This window comes from Acanthochromis polyacanthus, chromosome 3 (genome assembly GCF_021347895.1).
Source record: "Acanthochromis polyacanthus isolate Apoly-LR-REF ecotype Palm Island chromosome 3, KAUST_Apoly_ChrSc, whole genome shotgun sequence".
NCBI classification, from domain to species: Eukaryota; Metazoa; Chordata; class Actinopteri; family Pomacentridae; genus Acanthochromis; species Acanthochromis polyacanthus.
This window is the reverse complement of record NC_067115.1, coordinates 7,091,240-7,110,698: the sequence shown is the minus strand read 5'-3', so window position 1 is coordinate 7,110,698 and position 19,459 is coordinate 7,091,240. Positions and strand designations below refer to the sequence as shown.

At 39.2% G+C, this 19,459-nt stretch overlaps 1 protein-coding gene across 1 annotated transcript in view; it reads left to right on the top strand.

The window, feature by feature from the left end:
* sorcs3a (sortilin related VPS10 domain containing receptor 3a) overlaps positions 1 to 19,459 on the top strand; it is a 307,833-nt gene that overhangs the window by 247,397 nt on the left and 40,977 nt on the right. Inside the window, exons 19-22 of the mRNA XM_051945511.1 lie at positions 8,725 to 8,911; positions 15,149 to 15,282; positions 16,541 to 16,664; positions 17,139 to 17,251. Of these exons, the coding sequence (XP_051801471.1) occupies positions 8,725 to 8,911; positions 15,149 to 15,282; positions 16,541 to 16,664; positions 17,139 to 17,251 (558 nt within the window). The remainder of the gene's footprint in view (positions 1 to 8,724; positions 8,912 to 15,148; positions 15,283 to 16,540; positions 16,665 to 17,138; positions 17,252 to 19,459) is intronic.

Genomic DNA, 19,459 nt, shown 5'->3' with positions numbered 1-19,459 from the left:
TTGTCACCTCCTCGCTGTTCTGTAGAAACACTGTCTGCAGTTCATCCTAATATTCGTTTAATCTTTGTCACACAACTATTGTTCAATCATTGCTTCTCAGTTCCACTAAGGAGGCCAGAATTTTAATTTTTCTACACAGTTTGGTGCAGATGTCTTATATTTGAAAAGAAACATGACATGTTAAAAAAAAAAGTGATTTTGATGAGATATCACAATTTTAAGCTGGTCTTTGGTTATTTTTCCTTATTATCTGACTTTTCTTTGTGTTTTTACAGTTTCCTGTTCTGATAAATGGTGTAATTTTGGTGATTTTGAAAGACAATATGCTCTTCGTACCCGCCAACATATTCAAGGTTCAGAGGGTTGAATTAGTCGTCAACTATTTTGAATAATTTTTTAAGAACAACAAGTCAGAATTTTCTGATTGCACCTTCTTAAATGTGAATATTTTTTGTGACAGTAAACTGAATATCTTTGGGTGACATTTTTCACCAAATAATTTATCAGTTAATCCAGAAAATAATCCACAGATTAATCATCAATGAAAATATTTATTAGCCGAGACCGTGGAATGTAAGGGTTATGACAAACACTGCAAACAGCTGCTTTTTATTTGCACATCACGAGGTAAAATCAATCATCATTTTTAAACCTTTGGCCTGAACGTACACAGTTTTCTGTGATGATAAGCTTCTGAAAGCTGTGTGCACTTTTAGCCCTTTGAGATAAATTGTGTTTGACACAAAAAAAATAACAAAAAACAGATTTTGTTTCACCTTCACATCAAAAATAATCCTTTGGTCAATAGTTCAACAGTTTTTGAGTAGGGATTAGGATTTACGCCAGCCTGGTTGTTTTGAATCGAATATCTCTTTGAACACCTTGGGGGAAAAACTAAAATACAATTTTTGTAGGTGAAATGAGAATTTTTAGAACAGGTTCAGTCACATCAGTGTCACTGACTTGTGTTAAAAGGCTTTTTCTACTGTCTAATTTTCTGTTTTAATTAGGTGGAAATAAAAATGTCAGTCTGCTGCAGTTTTTCAAAACCTACTCTGAACTAGTGGTGGGGACACAAAGACTTCAGAACTCTCCAAAGTCTCTGTGATCCATAGAGCCCAGTGTTTATCAGTTTATTCAAAGTGGCTGCAGCAGACCAGACCATTTGCATCACAGAGCAGTCTTTGACATTTGTTTTTTAATGTGAGATGCGCACTGCTCTTTGACACAGGAATGGGTCATTAGATGTCTGTTTTTATTTTAAACTACTGTTTTCAAAAAAACAGTGGCCTAGTGGTTAGCACTTCCTCCTTGCAGCAAGAAGATCTCCGGTTCAAATCCCGGGGTGGGCCTGGGATCTTTCTGCATGGAGTTTGCATGTTCTCCCTGTGCATGCGTGGGTTTTCTCCGGGTACTCCGGCTTCCTCCCACAGTCCAAAAATATGCTGAGGTTAATTGGTTACTCCAAATTGTCCATAGGTGTGATTGTGTGTCTGTATATGTAGCCCTGTGACAGACTGGCGACCTGTCCAGGGTGTCCCCTGCCTTCGCCCGAGTCAGCTGGGATAGGCTCCAGCACCCCCCGCGACCCGAGTGAGGATAAAGCGGTAAATAGAGAATGGATGGATGTTTTCAAAAAAAATACAGCCTTGTATTAAAATCACTTGTAGTCCGTGCATTTTACACAGATTTCATTATGCTGAATGTATCTTCCAACAACTTGCTTCGCTGTTAAATGACACTGAGCCATGATTCATTGATTTTATTGATACAGTATGGTTCATCTCAGTCTATTCTGTCCTCTCCTCTCTGTTCTTTATTTTTTTTAATAATTAGTCATTTCTGAAAGACACAAGTAGAAAAGTCCCAATTTAAAGCTTAGGGGTTTTTTTGTTTTGTTTTTCCAGTTTCTGTGTTTGAATAAATATTGTAATTTTGGTACCTTTTAAAGGATAAGCCAACAACAACAACAGCAACTTCCAACAACTTGCTCCTATGTGTACCATTTTTGAGCCATACTGCATTTATGTCACTGATCCATTTAAATGAAATCTGGTCTAAAGCAAGCAGTTGTCTCTTTTTGGTTCTTGCAGACATTTAACCTTCAGTTCTTGAAGTGGAGAAGCCTTTTGGATGCAGGTGAATCATCTCCGAAACCTAAAATAGAAATGTGGTTGCTTTTTACCAAAGCTCTTACAGTTTTTCAATGTGATTTCATTCTATTAAATTATAGATATTGCTGTAATTTAACTTAAGTGTTTTTCATGTGACTGTGTTGCAGAGCAGACATCTGCAGAAATGTTCTGCTGAGTCATTTCACTTCAGTTCACCAAATTACGAAAAAAAAATCACGTCTGATTCATGCATCATGTTTGTCAGATTTTTTTTCTGTGTATATGATGAGAGGTTTTTTTTAGTCACAAGCGTTTTATCTTTTTGAGTAAAAATTTTTTTGAAGAGGGCTGGGTAATGTCCATATTTGCGTAATTTTTGTTTAATTAATCTGTGGATCAATGTTTCAAGATCCATAACAGTAGAAATAATGTAGCCAGAGCCCTGAAATGTTCTGTTCTCATTGATATGTACATATGGTCTTTATTTTACAAGCCTGCTGTGATAGAACAATACAATTACAAACAATACACAGGATGGTGCAAATTTGATCCAAAATAATGAAATGCTTCTTCCTGCTCCAATATTCCACTCCCCATTAAAGCTTTGTTTTCACCCTAAGAGGCAGATTTTTTCCCAGTGACTGGCAACAATAGGAGCCACTTTTCATAAAGTTCTTTGAAGCATTAAGAAATTGGAAAACAATGATTTTTCTCTCATCAAATTAGGACCACTATTGGAGTGGTCTCCATCATACCTGCTCAATGATTGTCCTAATACTGGCCATAAATGCGAAAAACGTAACATTAACATATTTTTTTCTTATAAAGTGTGCCTCTCACTGATACCATGCTCTACATTTTAAAGTTTCTATTGGTACCAATCATCTGGAAAAAAAAAAAAAAATCTCCCTCTCATGGTGAAAAATGGAGATTTTGTGGTTGGTGGAATATCGGAGTAGAAATATTTTGACCAGATTTGCACCATTATTTAAATGGTTTGCATTATTCTACCAAGGCACTGTTGTAACAGTTAAGACCATATCTACAAATACATTTCAGGATGCTGGCTTAATTATTTCTGAAGTTGTGGACTTTCAGACATTGCTCCACAGATTGCTGAAGAAAACGATGCAAAAACTGACATGACCCCAGTCTTCTTAAAGAACGTTTAACTCATAAACTAACTTTAACCATGACCTCAGATTTTACACTTGATCAACTCAAACAGTATTCACCACTTTTAAAAAATGAAGTCAAATATGAGACAGTCAGACACGAACTTTTTCAAAAAAAAAAAAATTGGTGTATTTAGGTAGAATGATCCTGCTGACTCTGCAGCAGAAATGAGTTTCTAAGCTGTTGTATCTTTTTGTCATCTTGCATCACACTGACACACGCCATCAGGTTCAGGTTTGACACACACCTGAACAAACGGCGTCCTTGTGCATCCAAACCCCCGTCAGCTGGTGTTATGCTTTCACGGCAAAACCAGCAGTGATGTTCCGGCGTCGAGTCTTTGGACCCGCCGAGCCTCAGGGAGCTGCATCCACACAAAGAATGACATTTACAGAGCAGGTCAGCGTCACTCTCATGCAGATTAGTCGATCCCATTGTGGTCGATACAGAACGGAGACACTGAGAAGAGCTGAGTGACATCGGCGCCACCGAGTCACAGCGTTGTTCGCCTGCCAGCTCATTTCAGCTCTTAACAATAGCCGCGCTGTCAAACCGTGCTTTTAGCTGTTCTCTATTCTCTCCAGACACTTATCAGAGGTATCATTTTCCAGGCAGAATGACACGTAAAACCCAGAGAAGCCTCCACTGAACCTCCAGCGTCTTCGGGAGCAAACAAAGCAGAGACTCGGGTGTTGAGGGACACAAAGAGCAGGAGAGCAGGACGGAGAGAACAATGGCTTTATTTAGGTTGCACTGTTGTGCATTTTGGCAGCGCCGGCATCCTAATGCGCTGTTACAAATGGAGATCCCTGTAGCTTTGAGCCACAATGTGCCGAGGGGAGGCTGGGAGTTTGACTTCACTGGCCTGAGAGGACGAGCGCAGATCTGATCTCCGTGACAGCTGCACCCGCCGACACTAATGCTGATGCTCAGATCAACCAGATGTGATTCCCAGAGGAGCCTGGCAGCTCAAACACCATCCAAATGCAAACGTGGTGCATCCACATGTGCATACAAAACCCAGTTTGCCTCTTCTGTTGCACACACGAGAAAAAAAAAAAAAAACAAAACTCACATACAGATCATTTAGATACTCTATAAGATGTCCAGTAGCTCACAAGGGAAAAAAAGGAAACTAATGTGCGAAAGAGTGTGCTAATTAATGTGCAAATCATACTGGTGGAAGAAATAAGGTGCAAAATTGTGCTGGTATTTATTTAAAGAGAGAATGAAAAGTGTAAGGACAGTACAAGGATTATATAAATATGTAGAATAAAAATTTTGGATTTTGCTGCACAGTTGAAATACATATTATATAGGATATGAATTTAGGCTGCACAGTGGGTTGGTGGTTAGCACTTTCGCCTTGCAGCTAAAGTATGGCGTTTGCATGTTCTCCCTGTGCATGCATGGGTTTTTCTCCAGGTTCTCTGGATTTTATCTAAATATTAATAATACCAATAATAACTTCAGTGCTTTACAACAAAGTAAATGTCAGATCAACAAATAAATAAGATCAAAGAAATGCAACAAAAAAGATAAAATAGTGATTTAAAGATAATGTACATATATAGAACATCTACGAGCTGCTTGTAGTAAAAATGATTATAAACTATATTAGGAAAGTAACGTAACAAGCCTAAGCCCTTCACTTGCAGTGATATTTAAGGTGTGATTATACCTAAATACTTTACTTATGAGGCAATCACCCTGCAAAAACTACACAAAATGCTGCTGTACTGAGGTGAGACCCTGCAGTGTTATTAATTCTGGAGAGTAATCTGACTAATGTAATAATCAAAGTATTATATGTTACAGTAGATGACCTCACTTACATAGTTATTGTGGCTAAAACACTACGGTTTTATGAATTTTGGAGAGACATTTAAAGTATTTTATTGATATGTTATTAGATGTTATTAAGATCCTAAAAATGAAAGGACACAGCAAATCATTTTTTACAACTCCTTTGCTCGTGATTTAACTTACAACAAATCATCTGTCTGCAACAATGACTTCTTTCAGGATTTAATACTAGTTTCTTTTGCAAACGTGTGCAAAACAGACTTTTTTTTCTCTTTTTCCCACTAAACTTATTAAACAAAACTTGAGAAACCCGTGACACGGAGAAAGATCACTGCACTTAGTCTTTTGGAGAAATGATTACAAGAACTGTAATTACCTTACTGTGTAATTATAACTAAGCACTATGATTATACTGTGTAACCATACACTTTGATGGAAGTGAACATACATTTGCAAAGACCAAGGAAATGTCTATTATTCAAATGAGGGAAAAGCATACTGGCTGACTGTAAACCTGCACCTATTTCCATTTTATATTCTAGAAATGTGTTTTGTGTTAAAGTCAGTAAAAAAAAAAAAGTCGTTTAAAAACCCAGGTCTATTTAAATGATTCAAATATTCAGCAAGTTGATAAAACTCACTTTTAAAATGGTGAAACAAGAATCAGTGTTTTCTGCTGAGGATGTGTTCACAGAAGGTGCTGATTGACAAGTTTTATAGCAGCAAAAATGAACCAAAAAAACAGTGTGAATACATCTGTATTTTAACCCTCTAAACTCAAAAAACTGCCAGCAGGTTGGAAAGACTTATCATTAAAAAAATGCACCAAAGTGAAAACATTTATCAGAGGGATAAACTGTCAAAAAATACTAATTTGAGCTCACGAAAATCACTGTATTTTACATGTCTGAATTAAAAATTTGACAAAAAAATAAAACATTTGTGCAACATTCTATAACAAGTAAAGCGCTCGGAGAGCTCAATAGCCAAGGCTGTTCATTCGCTGACCTTGCGCTGAGCACAGGCGTGTGTTATGCATGTGTACGTTATATACAGATACCGAATCACATGACCTAAATCTGTAGTGGGCGATGGGAATTGATGGAACTCAGAAACATCCCCACAATTTAATGAATTGTTCCTTGTATCATTTCCGGTAAGTCCGCAGTGGTGGATAACAATCATGTGACCGTCACATAGTGTTCACTTGTTGTCATGGTTACAGTGATGCCGTGTCGCTATCTTGCAATGATACAGAAATCTTTAGCAAATCCGTGGATCCAGACTATAAGCTGTATCTCTGCCAAAATCTAATCACTTGATCCTTCTTTCATTTCTGACCTTCCTGGAAAATTTCATCCAAATCCTTAGTACGTTTTTGACTAATGTTTACACAGACATAAAAACATATTAACAGACAAAGGTATGTTGATCATCACTTAACTCCGGCACGTTCTTTGGTGGAATAGTGTTGCAGAAAAGCTAAACTCTAAGCTCCTCAGTGCAACATAGTAGCCATGTCTGACTCAGCTGTGTTTTCAGGTGAACTGCAGGCAGTGTTTCCACTGAACAGAAACAAGATAACAAGTGAGACTTAGTGGAACTGGATCAATAAATTAAATGCAGCATGGCTCAAAAACAGTACACAGAGCGGCAGTTGTACTGGAGGATAAATTCACCAAGGTGAAACATCTTTCTACCGCTGATGAACAGAGTTGTCTGTTGAGGCTATAAAAGTTTAAGGAGCAAAATAGTGATAGCATGTGGAGCCAACATTTTCATTTAGCCTTGGTAAAAGTCCGTTTTATATCTGCTTTCAGCAGCTCTTCTGTCACTCAAAATTCCTCCTAAAATTTAGTTTTAATGCCATTACAGTCATCTGTGCAGCTGTAGATCATTTGGCTGATTGTTCGAAAAACAGAAAATTTAAATGGTTTATATTTTCATCTTCATGTGACTTCTGTATCATTTATTCTACAATGACTGCTTTCTTTTGCACACATGGTAAATACAAGTCTTGCATTATCTTTTAGCAGGTTTTTCACCTCACACAATGAAGCCCACATTTTAAGATTTTTAACTCTGTGTATGTATGTGCCTCTTTAGTTGGTAAATACTCCATTATTTCCGCTGGAATGCCTTAACTCCCGCTTTTCACATTGTCCTTTGATGCACTGATATGATAAGAGGTATTGATTAAGCCTGCTTTAAGAATAGACTCCTGAAGCAGTGTGAGTGTGCAGCACTTCATATTTAAAGTGCTGCACACTCATACTGTTGGCTGTGTATGTTCATATTTTGGTATGCACTAAATTTGTGCCTCACCAGTCTTCCTGAGGAGAACAGTTTTCTCCTCAGGGAAGTTGACTCACTTGACACATTTGCAGGCTGTTTCTTGCTCTTGAAGTGGATGTCATTGGTCAGTGTTAAAACTCAAATACAACCTCTTTTTTCATAGTTTGCACCATGACGCCGCTGCAGGACTCAAGCTTCTGGTCTCCAGAAGCACCGCTCGCAGTCTGTTTGCTCGCTTTGAGTTCAAGCTACAGATTGAGACTGTAACCAGTTTTAACCCTCTGAACTCACAGCAGTTTCCGAGTGATTTTTCTTTTGGCTTATTTTTTACTGCAATAAAAAGTCCTGTACCTCTATTGAAACAGCACAACCATAAAGTGTCGTACTGTACTCTCGTCTGTGCAGTATGACAGTTAAAATGACACAAATCATAAAAAAGAAAAATGTGTTTCATTATTTATTTGACCAAAACTGAAAAAAAAGAGAATAAACATTCACCAAATTATGTAAAGTGTCGACACGTGTTGTCAGTCTTGAAAAAGGTTTGTGATACGGATTGTAGATATTTAAAATTTTCATAACCTTGCAAACTGGCTGTTTGTCACACTACTCTGTAAAGAAGCAGCAGATAGATGTTTCACTGTGCTAGGTGTATTTTCCAACACCTGCTCCCCTGTACTCTGTTTTTGAGCCATGCTGCTTTTATTTTATTGATCAAATATGTTTTCCTCTCATTTGCTTTAACCTGATTACACATTTTTCTCCTCTTTACTCTATTTAAACACATCCTGTATTTAAGCTGAATAGTCTCTGGATTTTTGCAACTTCAGTGATTTTAATGGAATAAAGTTATATCTGGTTATTTTTCAATCATTGTCACATGATTAGTTCAAGGACTTCTGGCAAGTTGAAAATCTGCTGATGTTTTTTGTAGTTTCTGGCTTAAATCACTTTTGTCCTTTTGTCATTACAAATACATAAATTAAAATATTCAATAAATAAAAAGCATATGTAGCATATCTTTCAAACCTGTGGACAGGTTTTAGGGTTTGCGGGATGAATGATATCACTCTTGCAGCCGTATTATTACATTTTACTTAAGTGTAATCTGTGTTTTTTGAATAGAGGGTCTTGACTTTTGTTTCATTTGTTTGTAGAACTTTGTTCCTGGTCACATTTCAGTGTCATCACACCTTTCACTGTGCTGCACACTGTTTGGAGTCTAACAACATGACTCTTTTTTGCCTTTTAAGCAGCCACATGGTAATTTTGTTGCAGAGTCTGTGTGACGTGCATGCGTAGCTGAACGACGCCCTGCTGTTCTGTGTTTCAGGGTGACTCACTGCGGACGAACATCCAGCTGGATTTTGGTGACGGAACCGCCGTGTCCTACTCCAATCTGAGCTGGACCGAGGAGGGCATCAAGCACGTCTACAAGTCGGCTGGAATATTCCGGGTCACGGCTCTTGCAGAGAACACGTTGGGTTACGACAGCACGACACTCTTCCTGCATGTCACATGTAAGACACCACATGCTGTTGCTTTCGAATAAGGTCTTTTTTTAATGAAATATACCCTCTAAGGTTTGTCATTTCCAGCTTAACACCTCCAAAAATCAACTTTTATCTGCCTCACTTTTATTGCTGTGGTCAGTCTCTCTGAGAGTTGTTCTCCTGTTACTTCAATCTGGACAAAATTGTTGACACAATCATCTAAGTTTCTTTCGGTTATTACATTAGCTCAGAGCAGTTCATTTAACGGCCAGCATTTGTACACTTTAATTGTACTGTGTTTGCCTCTTAGGCTGCAGACACCGTGTTCCTAATGGCTAATTTGGTTATAAATTTAAATTTAGGCTCAGCGGCTGATCTGAAGGTAATAAAAGACATAAAAAAACGTCACAATTGAATTAAATTCAACAATAATCTAACTCACTGTCCAGAAAAAAAAAAATTGTGTGGCTGTTTGAAAGCCTTTTGAAACTGTTACCCAGTTTTTTCAATACACAAATTATACTTGAAATGCCACCGATTGTGTGGCACTTTGCCCTGTACATGTCAGCATGCACACTGACAGTCATTAAAAACTTTGAGACCATATTTTTCAACATCATTTTTATTTTGAAGCCCGAAACTGGATTTTCTTCATATGAATCATTTGTTTAGTATATTGGCATACAGAAACAAAAATCTAAAGTTTCAAGAATGATTTCAAAATAAAGAATTTCACAAAAGAAAACGGCACCTGCCAAACACAAAGTCACAACAGTCAATACCCAGTATGGCCTCCATTTGCTTCGATGCAGGCAGCAATCCGTCGGCGCATGCTTTGGACCAGGCTTCTGATTGTGGGTTGGGAACAGCCCATACGCCTGGCTACATCACTGTAGCTCAAACCGGCCTCCACCATACCCAGTGCCCGGAGACGTTGTTCATGTGATAGACGCGGCATGATGCTGTTCACTGGACTAACAATGGTGGCCTTTTTTGGGCCTTTATATAGGCCTTCAAAACCCATTCTCAAATTGTGCAGATACTCACTGAGTATTGCTTGGTGTGTATTTGGTTCACTTTTGCAAAGTGACCAACCCATGTGCAATGAATCATGACAAAATGACAACTCATCATTATCTCAACTACCAGGGCACTAGATCATCAGTAAATCCACAATGAATAATTACAACCCCCCTACAAGTACAATTCTGTGTACATTTCTACCTCAAAGTTTCTATTGACTGTCAGTATACGTTAACCTACAAAACATGACAACTCAATAAATTAATATTAACATGTTAAATAAATACATTGTAAATTACATATAGCCTACTTACAACCTAATTTTTATTTTTTAGAGCACAATTTTGCCAAACCGTAATATCCTAGATGCAGTCAACAGTAAACCTCTGTTTTTATAAAACATTCATAGTTAGTTTAACCAGCTATTGACCCCCAACACTGATGTGCACCAGTAATACAATATCGTACCTGTTCTAGAGATTGTGGTATTCAATTATGCAAATGTCTCTTTGTGTAGCTAAAAGCTTTGAAGTTAGTCACATTAAAGAGGAAATATCAGGTCCATTTCCATGCCTATTGCTGTTCCCTCTGAGCCTGCACAGGGGAACTTACCCTGGCAAAGGTACTTTTCCTCACCTGTAAACTGTAATGAAAAAGCGTCTACAAAGGCATTTTATGTGGTCAGAAGATGCATAAAGGTTTGGGTCTCATGTATTTGTTGGTCACAATGATCCTGTTGCCAGCCTTTGATGTTAACGGTTCTTGAAACTAGACTAGCAAACTGTTGGTGCCACTCTGCAGCCAAACATCCTGTGGCAAATCAGGTTCTTTAATGGGCAAAGAACTGCTTTAAGATTAGGTACCAGCTTCAAACCAGCCCTCAAACCTCCATGGCTATCTGTGGCATTCAGTCCTGTAAATGTGCAGGTATTTATCTAAGAGCTTTAAAGTTAGCAGCATTATGGGGACATATCAGGAACATTTTTATGGCTCATGTTGTTCTCTTTGACGATGCTTAGAAGTAAGTGCACCAGGGTATGTACTTTTCTACCCTGGCGATTCTTGCAGTCCGAACACGCACAAACGTTTTAGGCCAAACTGTAGCAGCTGGCAAGTTCCTGCAGGGGAAACCCTGTTCTAATACTTCTCAGCAACAGAAATGAAGAATAACAAATGCTCCATCCATTTCTGTGACTGTAGTAACAGACGGTCTTCTTGGTGAATGTGTCAACCTTCAAAAAATGTCAGCAGTTGCAATTTTAAAACCAGATCCCGCCTGGTACAGCGTTAACCTGCAGCAGCAATGTGTTCTTCCCAGTTGTGTGTTTCCTGATACCTCCTTATAGCTCCAGGTGCTGAAATGTGTTCAGCTGAATGACAGCCACACTGCTGATCCATGTTAAACTGATTTGAAGTGAACTGTACTGACCTATACTGAGGATTATGTAACACAGCAGCTGTGATAAACACAAACTATGTTTGGGAGCGAACTTGCTTATGCAGGGTTTCACTGTGGGCAGAAACAGAGATGGATAAATGTTCCTCTCAGGCCACTGCCGCTAATAGCCAGTTATCTGAGGATACAACATCACAACAATAACTTATTTCAAAGTGAGGCAACTTTTACACAGCAACACACACAACAAATAGCAGGACTCTGAAGCTTTCCAGCTCTGCTTAGCAATAAAACTGTTTATTATTTCAACTTTCAAGGGGAATTACACCATCTAATTAAATTAGCTGTTGAACTGTCTCTGTCTCTTTCACCGATTAGTGCAGTTCACTTTAATTTAACCTCTTGCCATTTTGGTGTGTCAGCCTGTGCGATCTGTGTTTCTAGATTTCTGACAACAATATTTTTAGCTGGATTTATTTCACAGCATAGGTGATGCTTTCAGGGAGAAATGCCAAAAACTACCACAACAATCTCTCAGCTGAGCATATTTTAATACCAGATGACTCTCTTTCCCCTCATACACACACGTACACAAGCACACTCTTAGAAACGCACATGCTGAGCATCTCAAAGTGGGGATAAAGATTAGTTCTGGTTAAAGAGGATGAGAGCTAACACAAGCCTCGGCGAGACGAGCACCCCAGACCACAGCGCAGCACAAACCTTCGCTGGAGTCTTTCCACGAAAGTAGTGCATTACATGTGTCCACAGCGGGAAACCTCATCCCCGAGATTAGTGTAAAGCAACCCCGACCCCTGTCAGCTCCTATTAGGGTCTTAGTGGCGAGGTTTTCTGCATTACCCAAAAGGTTTCATGTCAAAAATACATGATGACATCAACATATTTCCAGTGTTAGAATTTTTTCTTTATTTATTTTTTATCACATACAGAAACAGACTCAAGAGGGCCTTTATCCTTTGTTCTGTCAGACAGTGTCATATGTGTAAAATGTTCTCATCTTAACACATCTACACATAAATCAGCTGGTAGCAGCTCAATTTCGATGAACATTTCTCCACTTTTTGCTCAGCATCTCCAAGCATAAGGTGAAGGAAAGACCAAGGACATGGCTAAAGCTTCAAAAGGTCTGCAAGGCACAAAATGACGTGACTGCAGACCTGTGAATCCCACCCACATGTCAGATTTCTTTGTATATGTCAGATTTTGTACCTTTTTACGGTTGTTTGGAGACACATTTGACCAGGTATAACTTTATAGGTAGAGTTAAGATTATCATCAGGTTCCAGTTGCTAGCTAGAAGTTAAGGTGTTGGAGTCACGGTTTGTTACATTTTTGGTACAGTCAGTAAAACTAAAGAAACACCTATAATAACAGTTTTGTCATTTATTAAAAAATAATCAATTTTCAACAGTGGCACTTCGGCCATTAATATTCTTGCAACTTCAAGCACTGAAATGCTGCATAAATAAGTAACACAAATATTAATAATTCATGGTAAATGCTGCAGTTGACAAGTTCTGACACTGTGGATGTCAAAATGAAAACCTGATTTGAATTTGACCACCCCCTGTAGAAGTAGACTTCTTTTGCAGTGATTCTCTGCTCCCAGTGCTTCTGCTACACTCAGACCGCTCCCTGGATGTCCCGTTATGTAAATGTGTGGAGCACCGTCTGTGATGAGCGTGAAATCTTCAACCTGTGTTGAAACACTGACCCTTCAATTTGATATTCTCTTTGGAGAAGGTGTAGAAGTCACAGAGCGACAATTTTGTTGCTGTGGCTGAGAAAACCTGAATAATAGCCGTACCAAAGCACATGTTCTACCTCAGACACATTAGAACATTACAGTAGAAGTTGCATTGACAGTTTGACTTCTGAGGACAAAATCATGTTGCGTAACTACATGAATGTTGAAGAAAACAGTGAGCATGCTCCTGGTGTTTCTGACTTGCGCCTCCTTCTTCTGATCTTGGAGACTGCAGCTCCTTCAGTGGGAAAACTGCTGTTCTTGATGGTAGCTGCAGACCCTCCTCTGGTCACCATGATGATCCTCCACATGAAGGCTGGTTCATCTAGCTGCTGACTGACAGAACATATGTTTACTCTTTGAGTTTTTAATGGTTCAAGCAATACCTGGAGAGGAACTTGTACCACCCAAAGCCTCCTACACTGCCACTAAATGACCAGTGAAAGTGTAGAGGGATGTAACTCAGATGCTGCTGATTGGTTAGGACAAAACAAAACAAAACCCTGCAAAGAACTAAAGTATATCTCAACAAGAAATTGCCTTATGTCAAGCTGAACAAATAAAGTGAAATTAAGGGACTTCATTATTTCACCAAAAGCACAGTTTTGCCATGGCAGTTATCAAACTCACTGGTGTCAGTGTCACTTTTTACAACCTGCATTCATCAACAACTCAGTCTCAGTCGTGTTTGGATTGGAATGCTCACTGCCAGTCATCATAATCCAAACAAAGCTGGCATCATGCAGTCTATAAATGTTATTTTTAGGAGGCAGGGTCAAACGTGATCAAAACAGATGTTCAAACAGGTCCAGGTCCACCTTCTCCTGCAGCTGCCAGTTAGTAAGGATCATTATGTGTTTTTACATATCAGTTAATTTGATTAGAGGATTTGATCCCATTAGGTTAACAATATGTAGTTGGTTGTGTACTGATGGAATAAAACAAAACAGGCTATAAAATAAAACATCTAGAAATATATGTTTTATTTTAGAAACCTTTACTTCACCCCGGAGATCATGGGACCTGCTGTCATTTGTTCAAAAGCTCAGCAGGCAGAAAGAAAAGTCAGAATTTCTCTTCAGTGTACGGGGATAAAATTAACATTAAGAGAACATACAGCAAACTTGGTAATAATTTCATTGTCACAAGTCGATGGAGTCAAAAGTGAAGAAAAATCTGAGACCGAGATCACACAAACACAGCGTCTTTCATCTGCTGCATCACAGCGTGCACATTGTTAAAGCAGCCTTGGATATGCGTCTATTAGATGATCTCAGTGCACCTGCCACCACAAGGCTCAGACAGCCTAATTGGGAAAGTCTGCCTGACTTACATTACATTTTGTTAAAAAAAACAGCAGCACATCTGAGGAAGAACACATACAGTATGATTAACAGTTTGTTTGTTGCATCATTTTAAAGCTTCAGCTCTTTAAGTGTGAATTTAGTTTGTTTTATCTCCTCTTATCCCGTTTCAAAGAGTCCCTGAATGTCAGGAAAGATAAACTTTCAAAGTGAATGAGAAGTTAGAAGCCATATTTTATATAGCTGCATCATTATAGAGCAAGAGCTCCTACATTTTAGAATTTCCATCCATCACTTCACATAAATGCACACTCGGCTACATCGGGAGACTTCCTCTCTACGGGTAAATCTTTTCTTGAGAGTTTATGTGATATTTGTTCCCAAAATGTTTGCTTCCGTCCATTTTTCTTCCTCACTTACCCTGTTCAGAGTGCGGGGGCGGAGGGTGGATCGTATCCCAGAATGCACCATACGACAGCTCGCCAGTTTATCACAGCTAACACATAGAGGAACACAGTCACACTCACATGGACACCTTTGGGCGATTTATCATTTCACTTCTGGAGCAGGTCTTTGGACTGTGGAGAAAACCTGAGCAACAATAAACTGCCCTATAAAAGTGGAGTATTTGTCTCCCTGAAACCAGCTTCACATCCACGTTTTTTTTTTTTGTTTTGTTGTGTTTTGTTTTTTGTATTTGAATGAGTCTCAGGTGTGTCTCATTAGAAGTATCTGTCCATAACATCCCTTCCTCTGTGTTGGTTCTTTCTCAGGTCCAGTGGAGCACGTCCAGCTCCTCGCTCCCTTCGTGGTCATCAGGAACAAGGAAGTGAACATCACAGCAGTGGTCTTACCCAGCCACTCTCGCACCGTCACTTACTTCTGGTGGCTTGGCAACAACACAGAGGTAATTATTGCAGGACAAGGCTCGTTAATGCGCATTTCTGTTGCTTGTAATATGGCTTTTAGCAGTTTTTTTTTTTTTTAGAAGCTGCAGAAAACTAAATGGATGTGCTGAATAAAAGCCAAGTGTTATTATAAAATAGTTATCTGGTGAAATGTCCCCTCTGACATGATTTTTTGATGCAGAGGGGTTTCTCACTTCATTCAAACAGCAAAATGTAGAACAAAGAGAGCTGCAGTGCCAAGTCCACCAAAATTATGCCTCACAACTTTTCTCCATTAATCTGACTGCATCATCGTGGTTTCAGAGTTGTTTCCAGGTCTCTTATACAATAATTCCTAAAATTATTCACTACTCTTTGGTTTATAGTGAATTTTGATTGGACCGGTATGTTTCTTTTGGCTGGAAATGACCTAAACAAGCAAAAAAACAAAAAAATGGGTAGGACATTGTGTGGGAGACATTTGTTTTCAAGAATATCCAAGGTTTTATAGCATTTCTAATGGTAATGTTTTACCGTGTTCTAGAGTGTTCTAATACAAGAGCTTTTGCAGTAGTTCCTCAAGTCATGGCTTATACTGCAGAGTTTAGTGAGCTTGTTATTAGGGTCCATTCTGAAGAGAGTTGTGCATTTTGGCTGCCTACAAGATGGCGAATTGTCATACAGCCACTTGTACGTGCTGTCACAGTCAGCGTCCAGAGTGCAAAACAGATTTTTAAAAAAGTACAAGGAACACTGTTAAAAAATGTCAAACAGTGTGGTAGAAACCCCCTGAACACCATCCTCATAGACGGTGTTTATGGGGTTTAATGCTGGGAATATGATGATTTGGGGGAGTTTTTCAGCTTTGTCAAGTCAAGAGTATCATGAGAACCAAGGACATTGAGATTATGGAGGAAAATGTAAAGAAAAATGTCCAACAAGTTGAGGATGATGTGAAACATGCAGCCAAAGTGGTTTCTGTACATTGTGTGTAGTAGTAAATTTCCAACTAAATGTAACGAAAGAATGAAGATGATTAAGAGCTGTATTTTTGTGTCCAAATTCAGAATCCTATCATGGCTGTTCATTTCTTCTGTTTTTATCAAAAAATGTACTTTATTATGAATCAATTGCTCAAACCATTTTGGTTAAAATGAATGAAAGAACGCTGGAAAATACCTCTAAGCCACTCATGAAACGAAGACTACTTGTGCCACACACTTGAGGTGTATGAAACAATTTATGCATTCACCTATAATGCAAAATTTGTGCTTGCAGCCGGTCATTACATTGGATGGGAGCATCTCGTACACCTTCACCAGTGAGGGAATGCACACCATCACAGTCCAGGTTGCTGCAGCCAACAGCATCCTGCAGGATACCAAGACTATAGCAGTCAGAGGTCTGTATCTGGTTACATGGAACGCTTAACAACACACAATTGCAGCTTTATGGAAAGTAGCTAAGTTCTTCTCCATGTTTTAGTCCCTCACTTGTGCTCTCACATTTGTGGCAAGTGTTTCTGAAATAAAGCAGCTCCTACTTGAGGAAAATATATCACATCCCATCTTCTAAAGAATATGTCTTCATTTGAAATGAAGTAATCCAGCATGCAGTATCTGTAAAATGCAATGATTTATTACTGCAGGATGGGCTGGCATAATGCTGTGACATTTTCTAATTATCTAGAAGTGCATCTGGTACATTTAGCCAAAGGGAAGTGCGGGGGATATGAGAAACCCTTCTTCTTTTCATCAAGTGTTAACTACCTGAAACTGAACTTGAGCAAAATGACAGTTGGCACAGTCTTGCTGAAAATAATGCCCTCGGATCCGAGTGAATTAATGGCTGATTCTCCCCCGACTCTCCTCGACAGAATTCTTCAAATCTCTACTTTTATCTTTCTCCCCTAATCTGGACGAGTTCAACCCTGACATACACGAGTGGAGGCAGGATGTGGGGAGAGTAATTAAGAAGGCTCTGCTCCAAGTGAGTGGTTTTCCATTTTCTGTCCTCCTCCTCCATCCTTCTGTCTTGTGCTTCTTCTTCCCTTTCTGTCTTTTTGTCCTCCTTCTCGCCGTCTAACCCCTGCTATTTCTCAATTATTTCCCAAACCCCTTCGCTGGCCAATACTCTGGGCTCAGTGGTGCGCAAAGCGAACGCCCCTTGGGCCACCCTGTGATTCATCATCAGACAGGTGCGAAGACGCCTCTGCTTTCCTTTCTCTCCCAGGACGGATTCGTGAGCGCCGATTCCTTAATTGTAAAAGTCTCACAAAAAAAAAAAAAAAAAAGATCTCAGAAGTTGAAGCGCAGGGGTTTGGGGTAGACAGCCGATGAGTGACGCTACCTGATCGAGTGTATGTGTGGGAAGCTCAGCCATCACCTCCAAGTGCTACTCATCTCCCCATTCACAGCTCATGAATAGCTGTATTTGATGGCTGCGCTCTGAGCCATCTTACCGGCGTATCGAGCATTAGGGCTGCAAGTGGGTGTTCTGGAGGAATATTTAAAATGGCTGAAGGCGATCTAAGGAGTGACCCGGGTGACCTCCGAGTCAGACCCAAGCTTTCGAGCCGATCGGTTTACCTTTTCCCTGTAAGTTTTTCTTAGAAATATATTTTCATGCCTGCAAGTTTCTGCTGAAGATATTAAAGGATCGAGCATGTCAGTGCTTCTCAAATTATTCTCCTGATGAACCCCACAGGCCTGTCAGATCCAGAAACACTTCGTCAGCACCACCCCTCATCCTAATCTTCATATGGGCTCATCTGAATCCATTTTAAACCAAATCTTTTTTAATAATTATGCCAAACTTGAACTTTACTGTTCACGTATTTTTTAACTTGTCTGTCCTTACTATTAGTTAAAAAAAAAAATCCAAGTTGTTTATCCTTGCTGTTAGCTTGCAAGTCCCACTTGTTTATGCAAACTACTAGCTACCAGTTCCAAATGAATTATCCATACTTTTAGCTCACAGTTCTCAGTTGTTTATTCAAGCTATTAGCTAACAGTTCCAAATTGTTTATCTCTGCTCCTAGCTAACAATTCCCATTTGTTAATTTATACTGTTAACTAAGTATAAATTGTTTATCCTTAACATTAAGTCAACAATTCCCAGTTTTTTATGTATGGTATTAGTTAACAATTCCCAGGTTTTCATCAATACTATTAGCTTATAATTTCCAGTTGTTTGTCTATAATTTTAGCTAACAATCCCCACCTACACGTGCACAGTCTTTATAGGCTGACTATCCAGGAGAAGCCACTCATTATGCACAAGAATTGAAAATAAGAAGATATGAACTGATGCTGAAGCTCACCTGATTATTTTTTCCATCTGAATCTGGGTAATTGCTGCATTTTCATCAGCAGAACTGCAGTGAATTTGTTCACCTTCATTCTGGTTGTCTAACAAGTGTTTTGAGGGTTCTGCCATTGATAGCACAACAACTCATGACATTCTAAGAGTCCTGCTTGAAAAGTAATATTAGAATGGAGCAGTCGGTGAAAATAACACTTCCTATATGCGCTTCTTTTTATTGTATAGCACCAGTGGCTGAATTGTTCCTTTTGTTTGTTTTCATCTCCACATTATCCCGTCAGAGTTGGATATCGGCTTCTCTTTATATGAAAGTGCTGTGGTTCTGTTTGCACGAATGCAGCCAGCAAGAAAAAAAAGTTCATTTCCAGACAAACATATAGTCCAAGTGGTGACAGGAGGGCTTGTTTTTCCTGCATTTTGTTATAGCTGAGAGTTCGACACGCAGGCTGGTCCACAACTGATGGTTTTTCAACATAGTAAACAACTCCCCACAACAATAAAAATAGGAGATGAGAGAGAGAACAACTCGCCATTAAAGTCAAGGTCCATTTAACTGAGGTGTGGTTCTGCTGAATCCTTCAAGTCATGACTTTGCACTCTTCGCCGAGGCTGATTCTGGAGCCTCTGCTGGTCCCGAACACTAATGGAGGTTATTTCATTCCACTCGGTCTGTCTGCAGCCACCTCCTTCTCATATTCCCCGAACGTTTCTCAGCTCACACTCATACAATGTTCAGACTCCCCCATAGATTCCCTCGAAGGTTAATGCAAGCTATCAAGCTATCATTTCCTCGCTGCTTCCCCAAAGGCGCTGAAATATTTTCGGGCGCCGACTAAATCACGCACAGTAATGTGATATTTTCATCTTTTCACT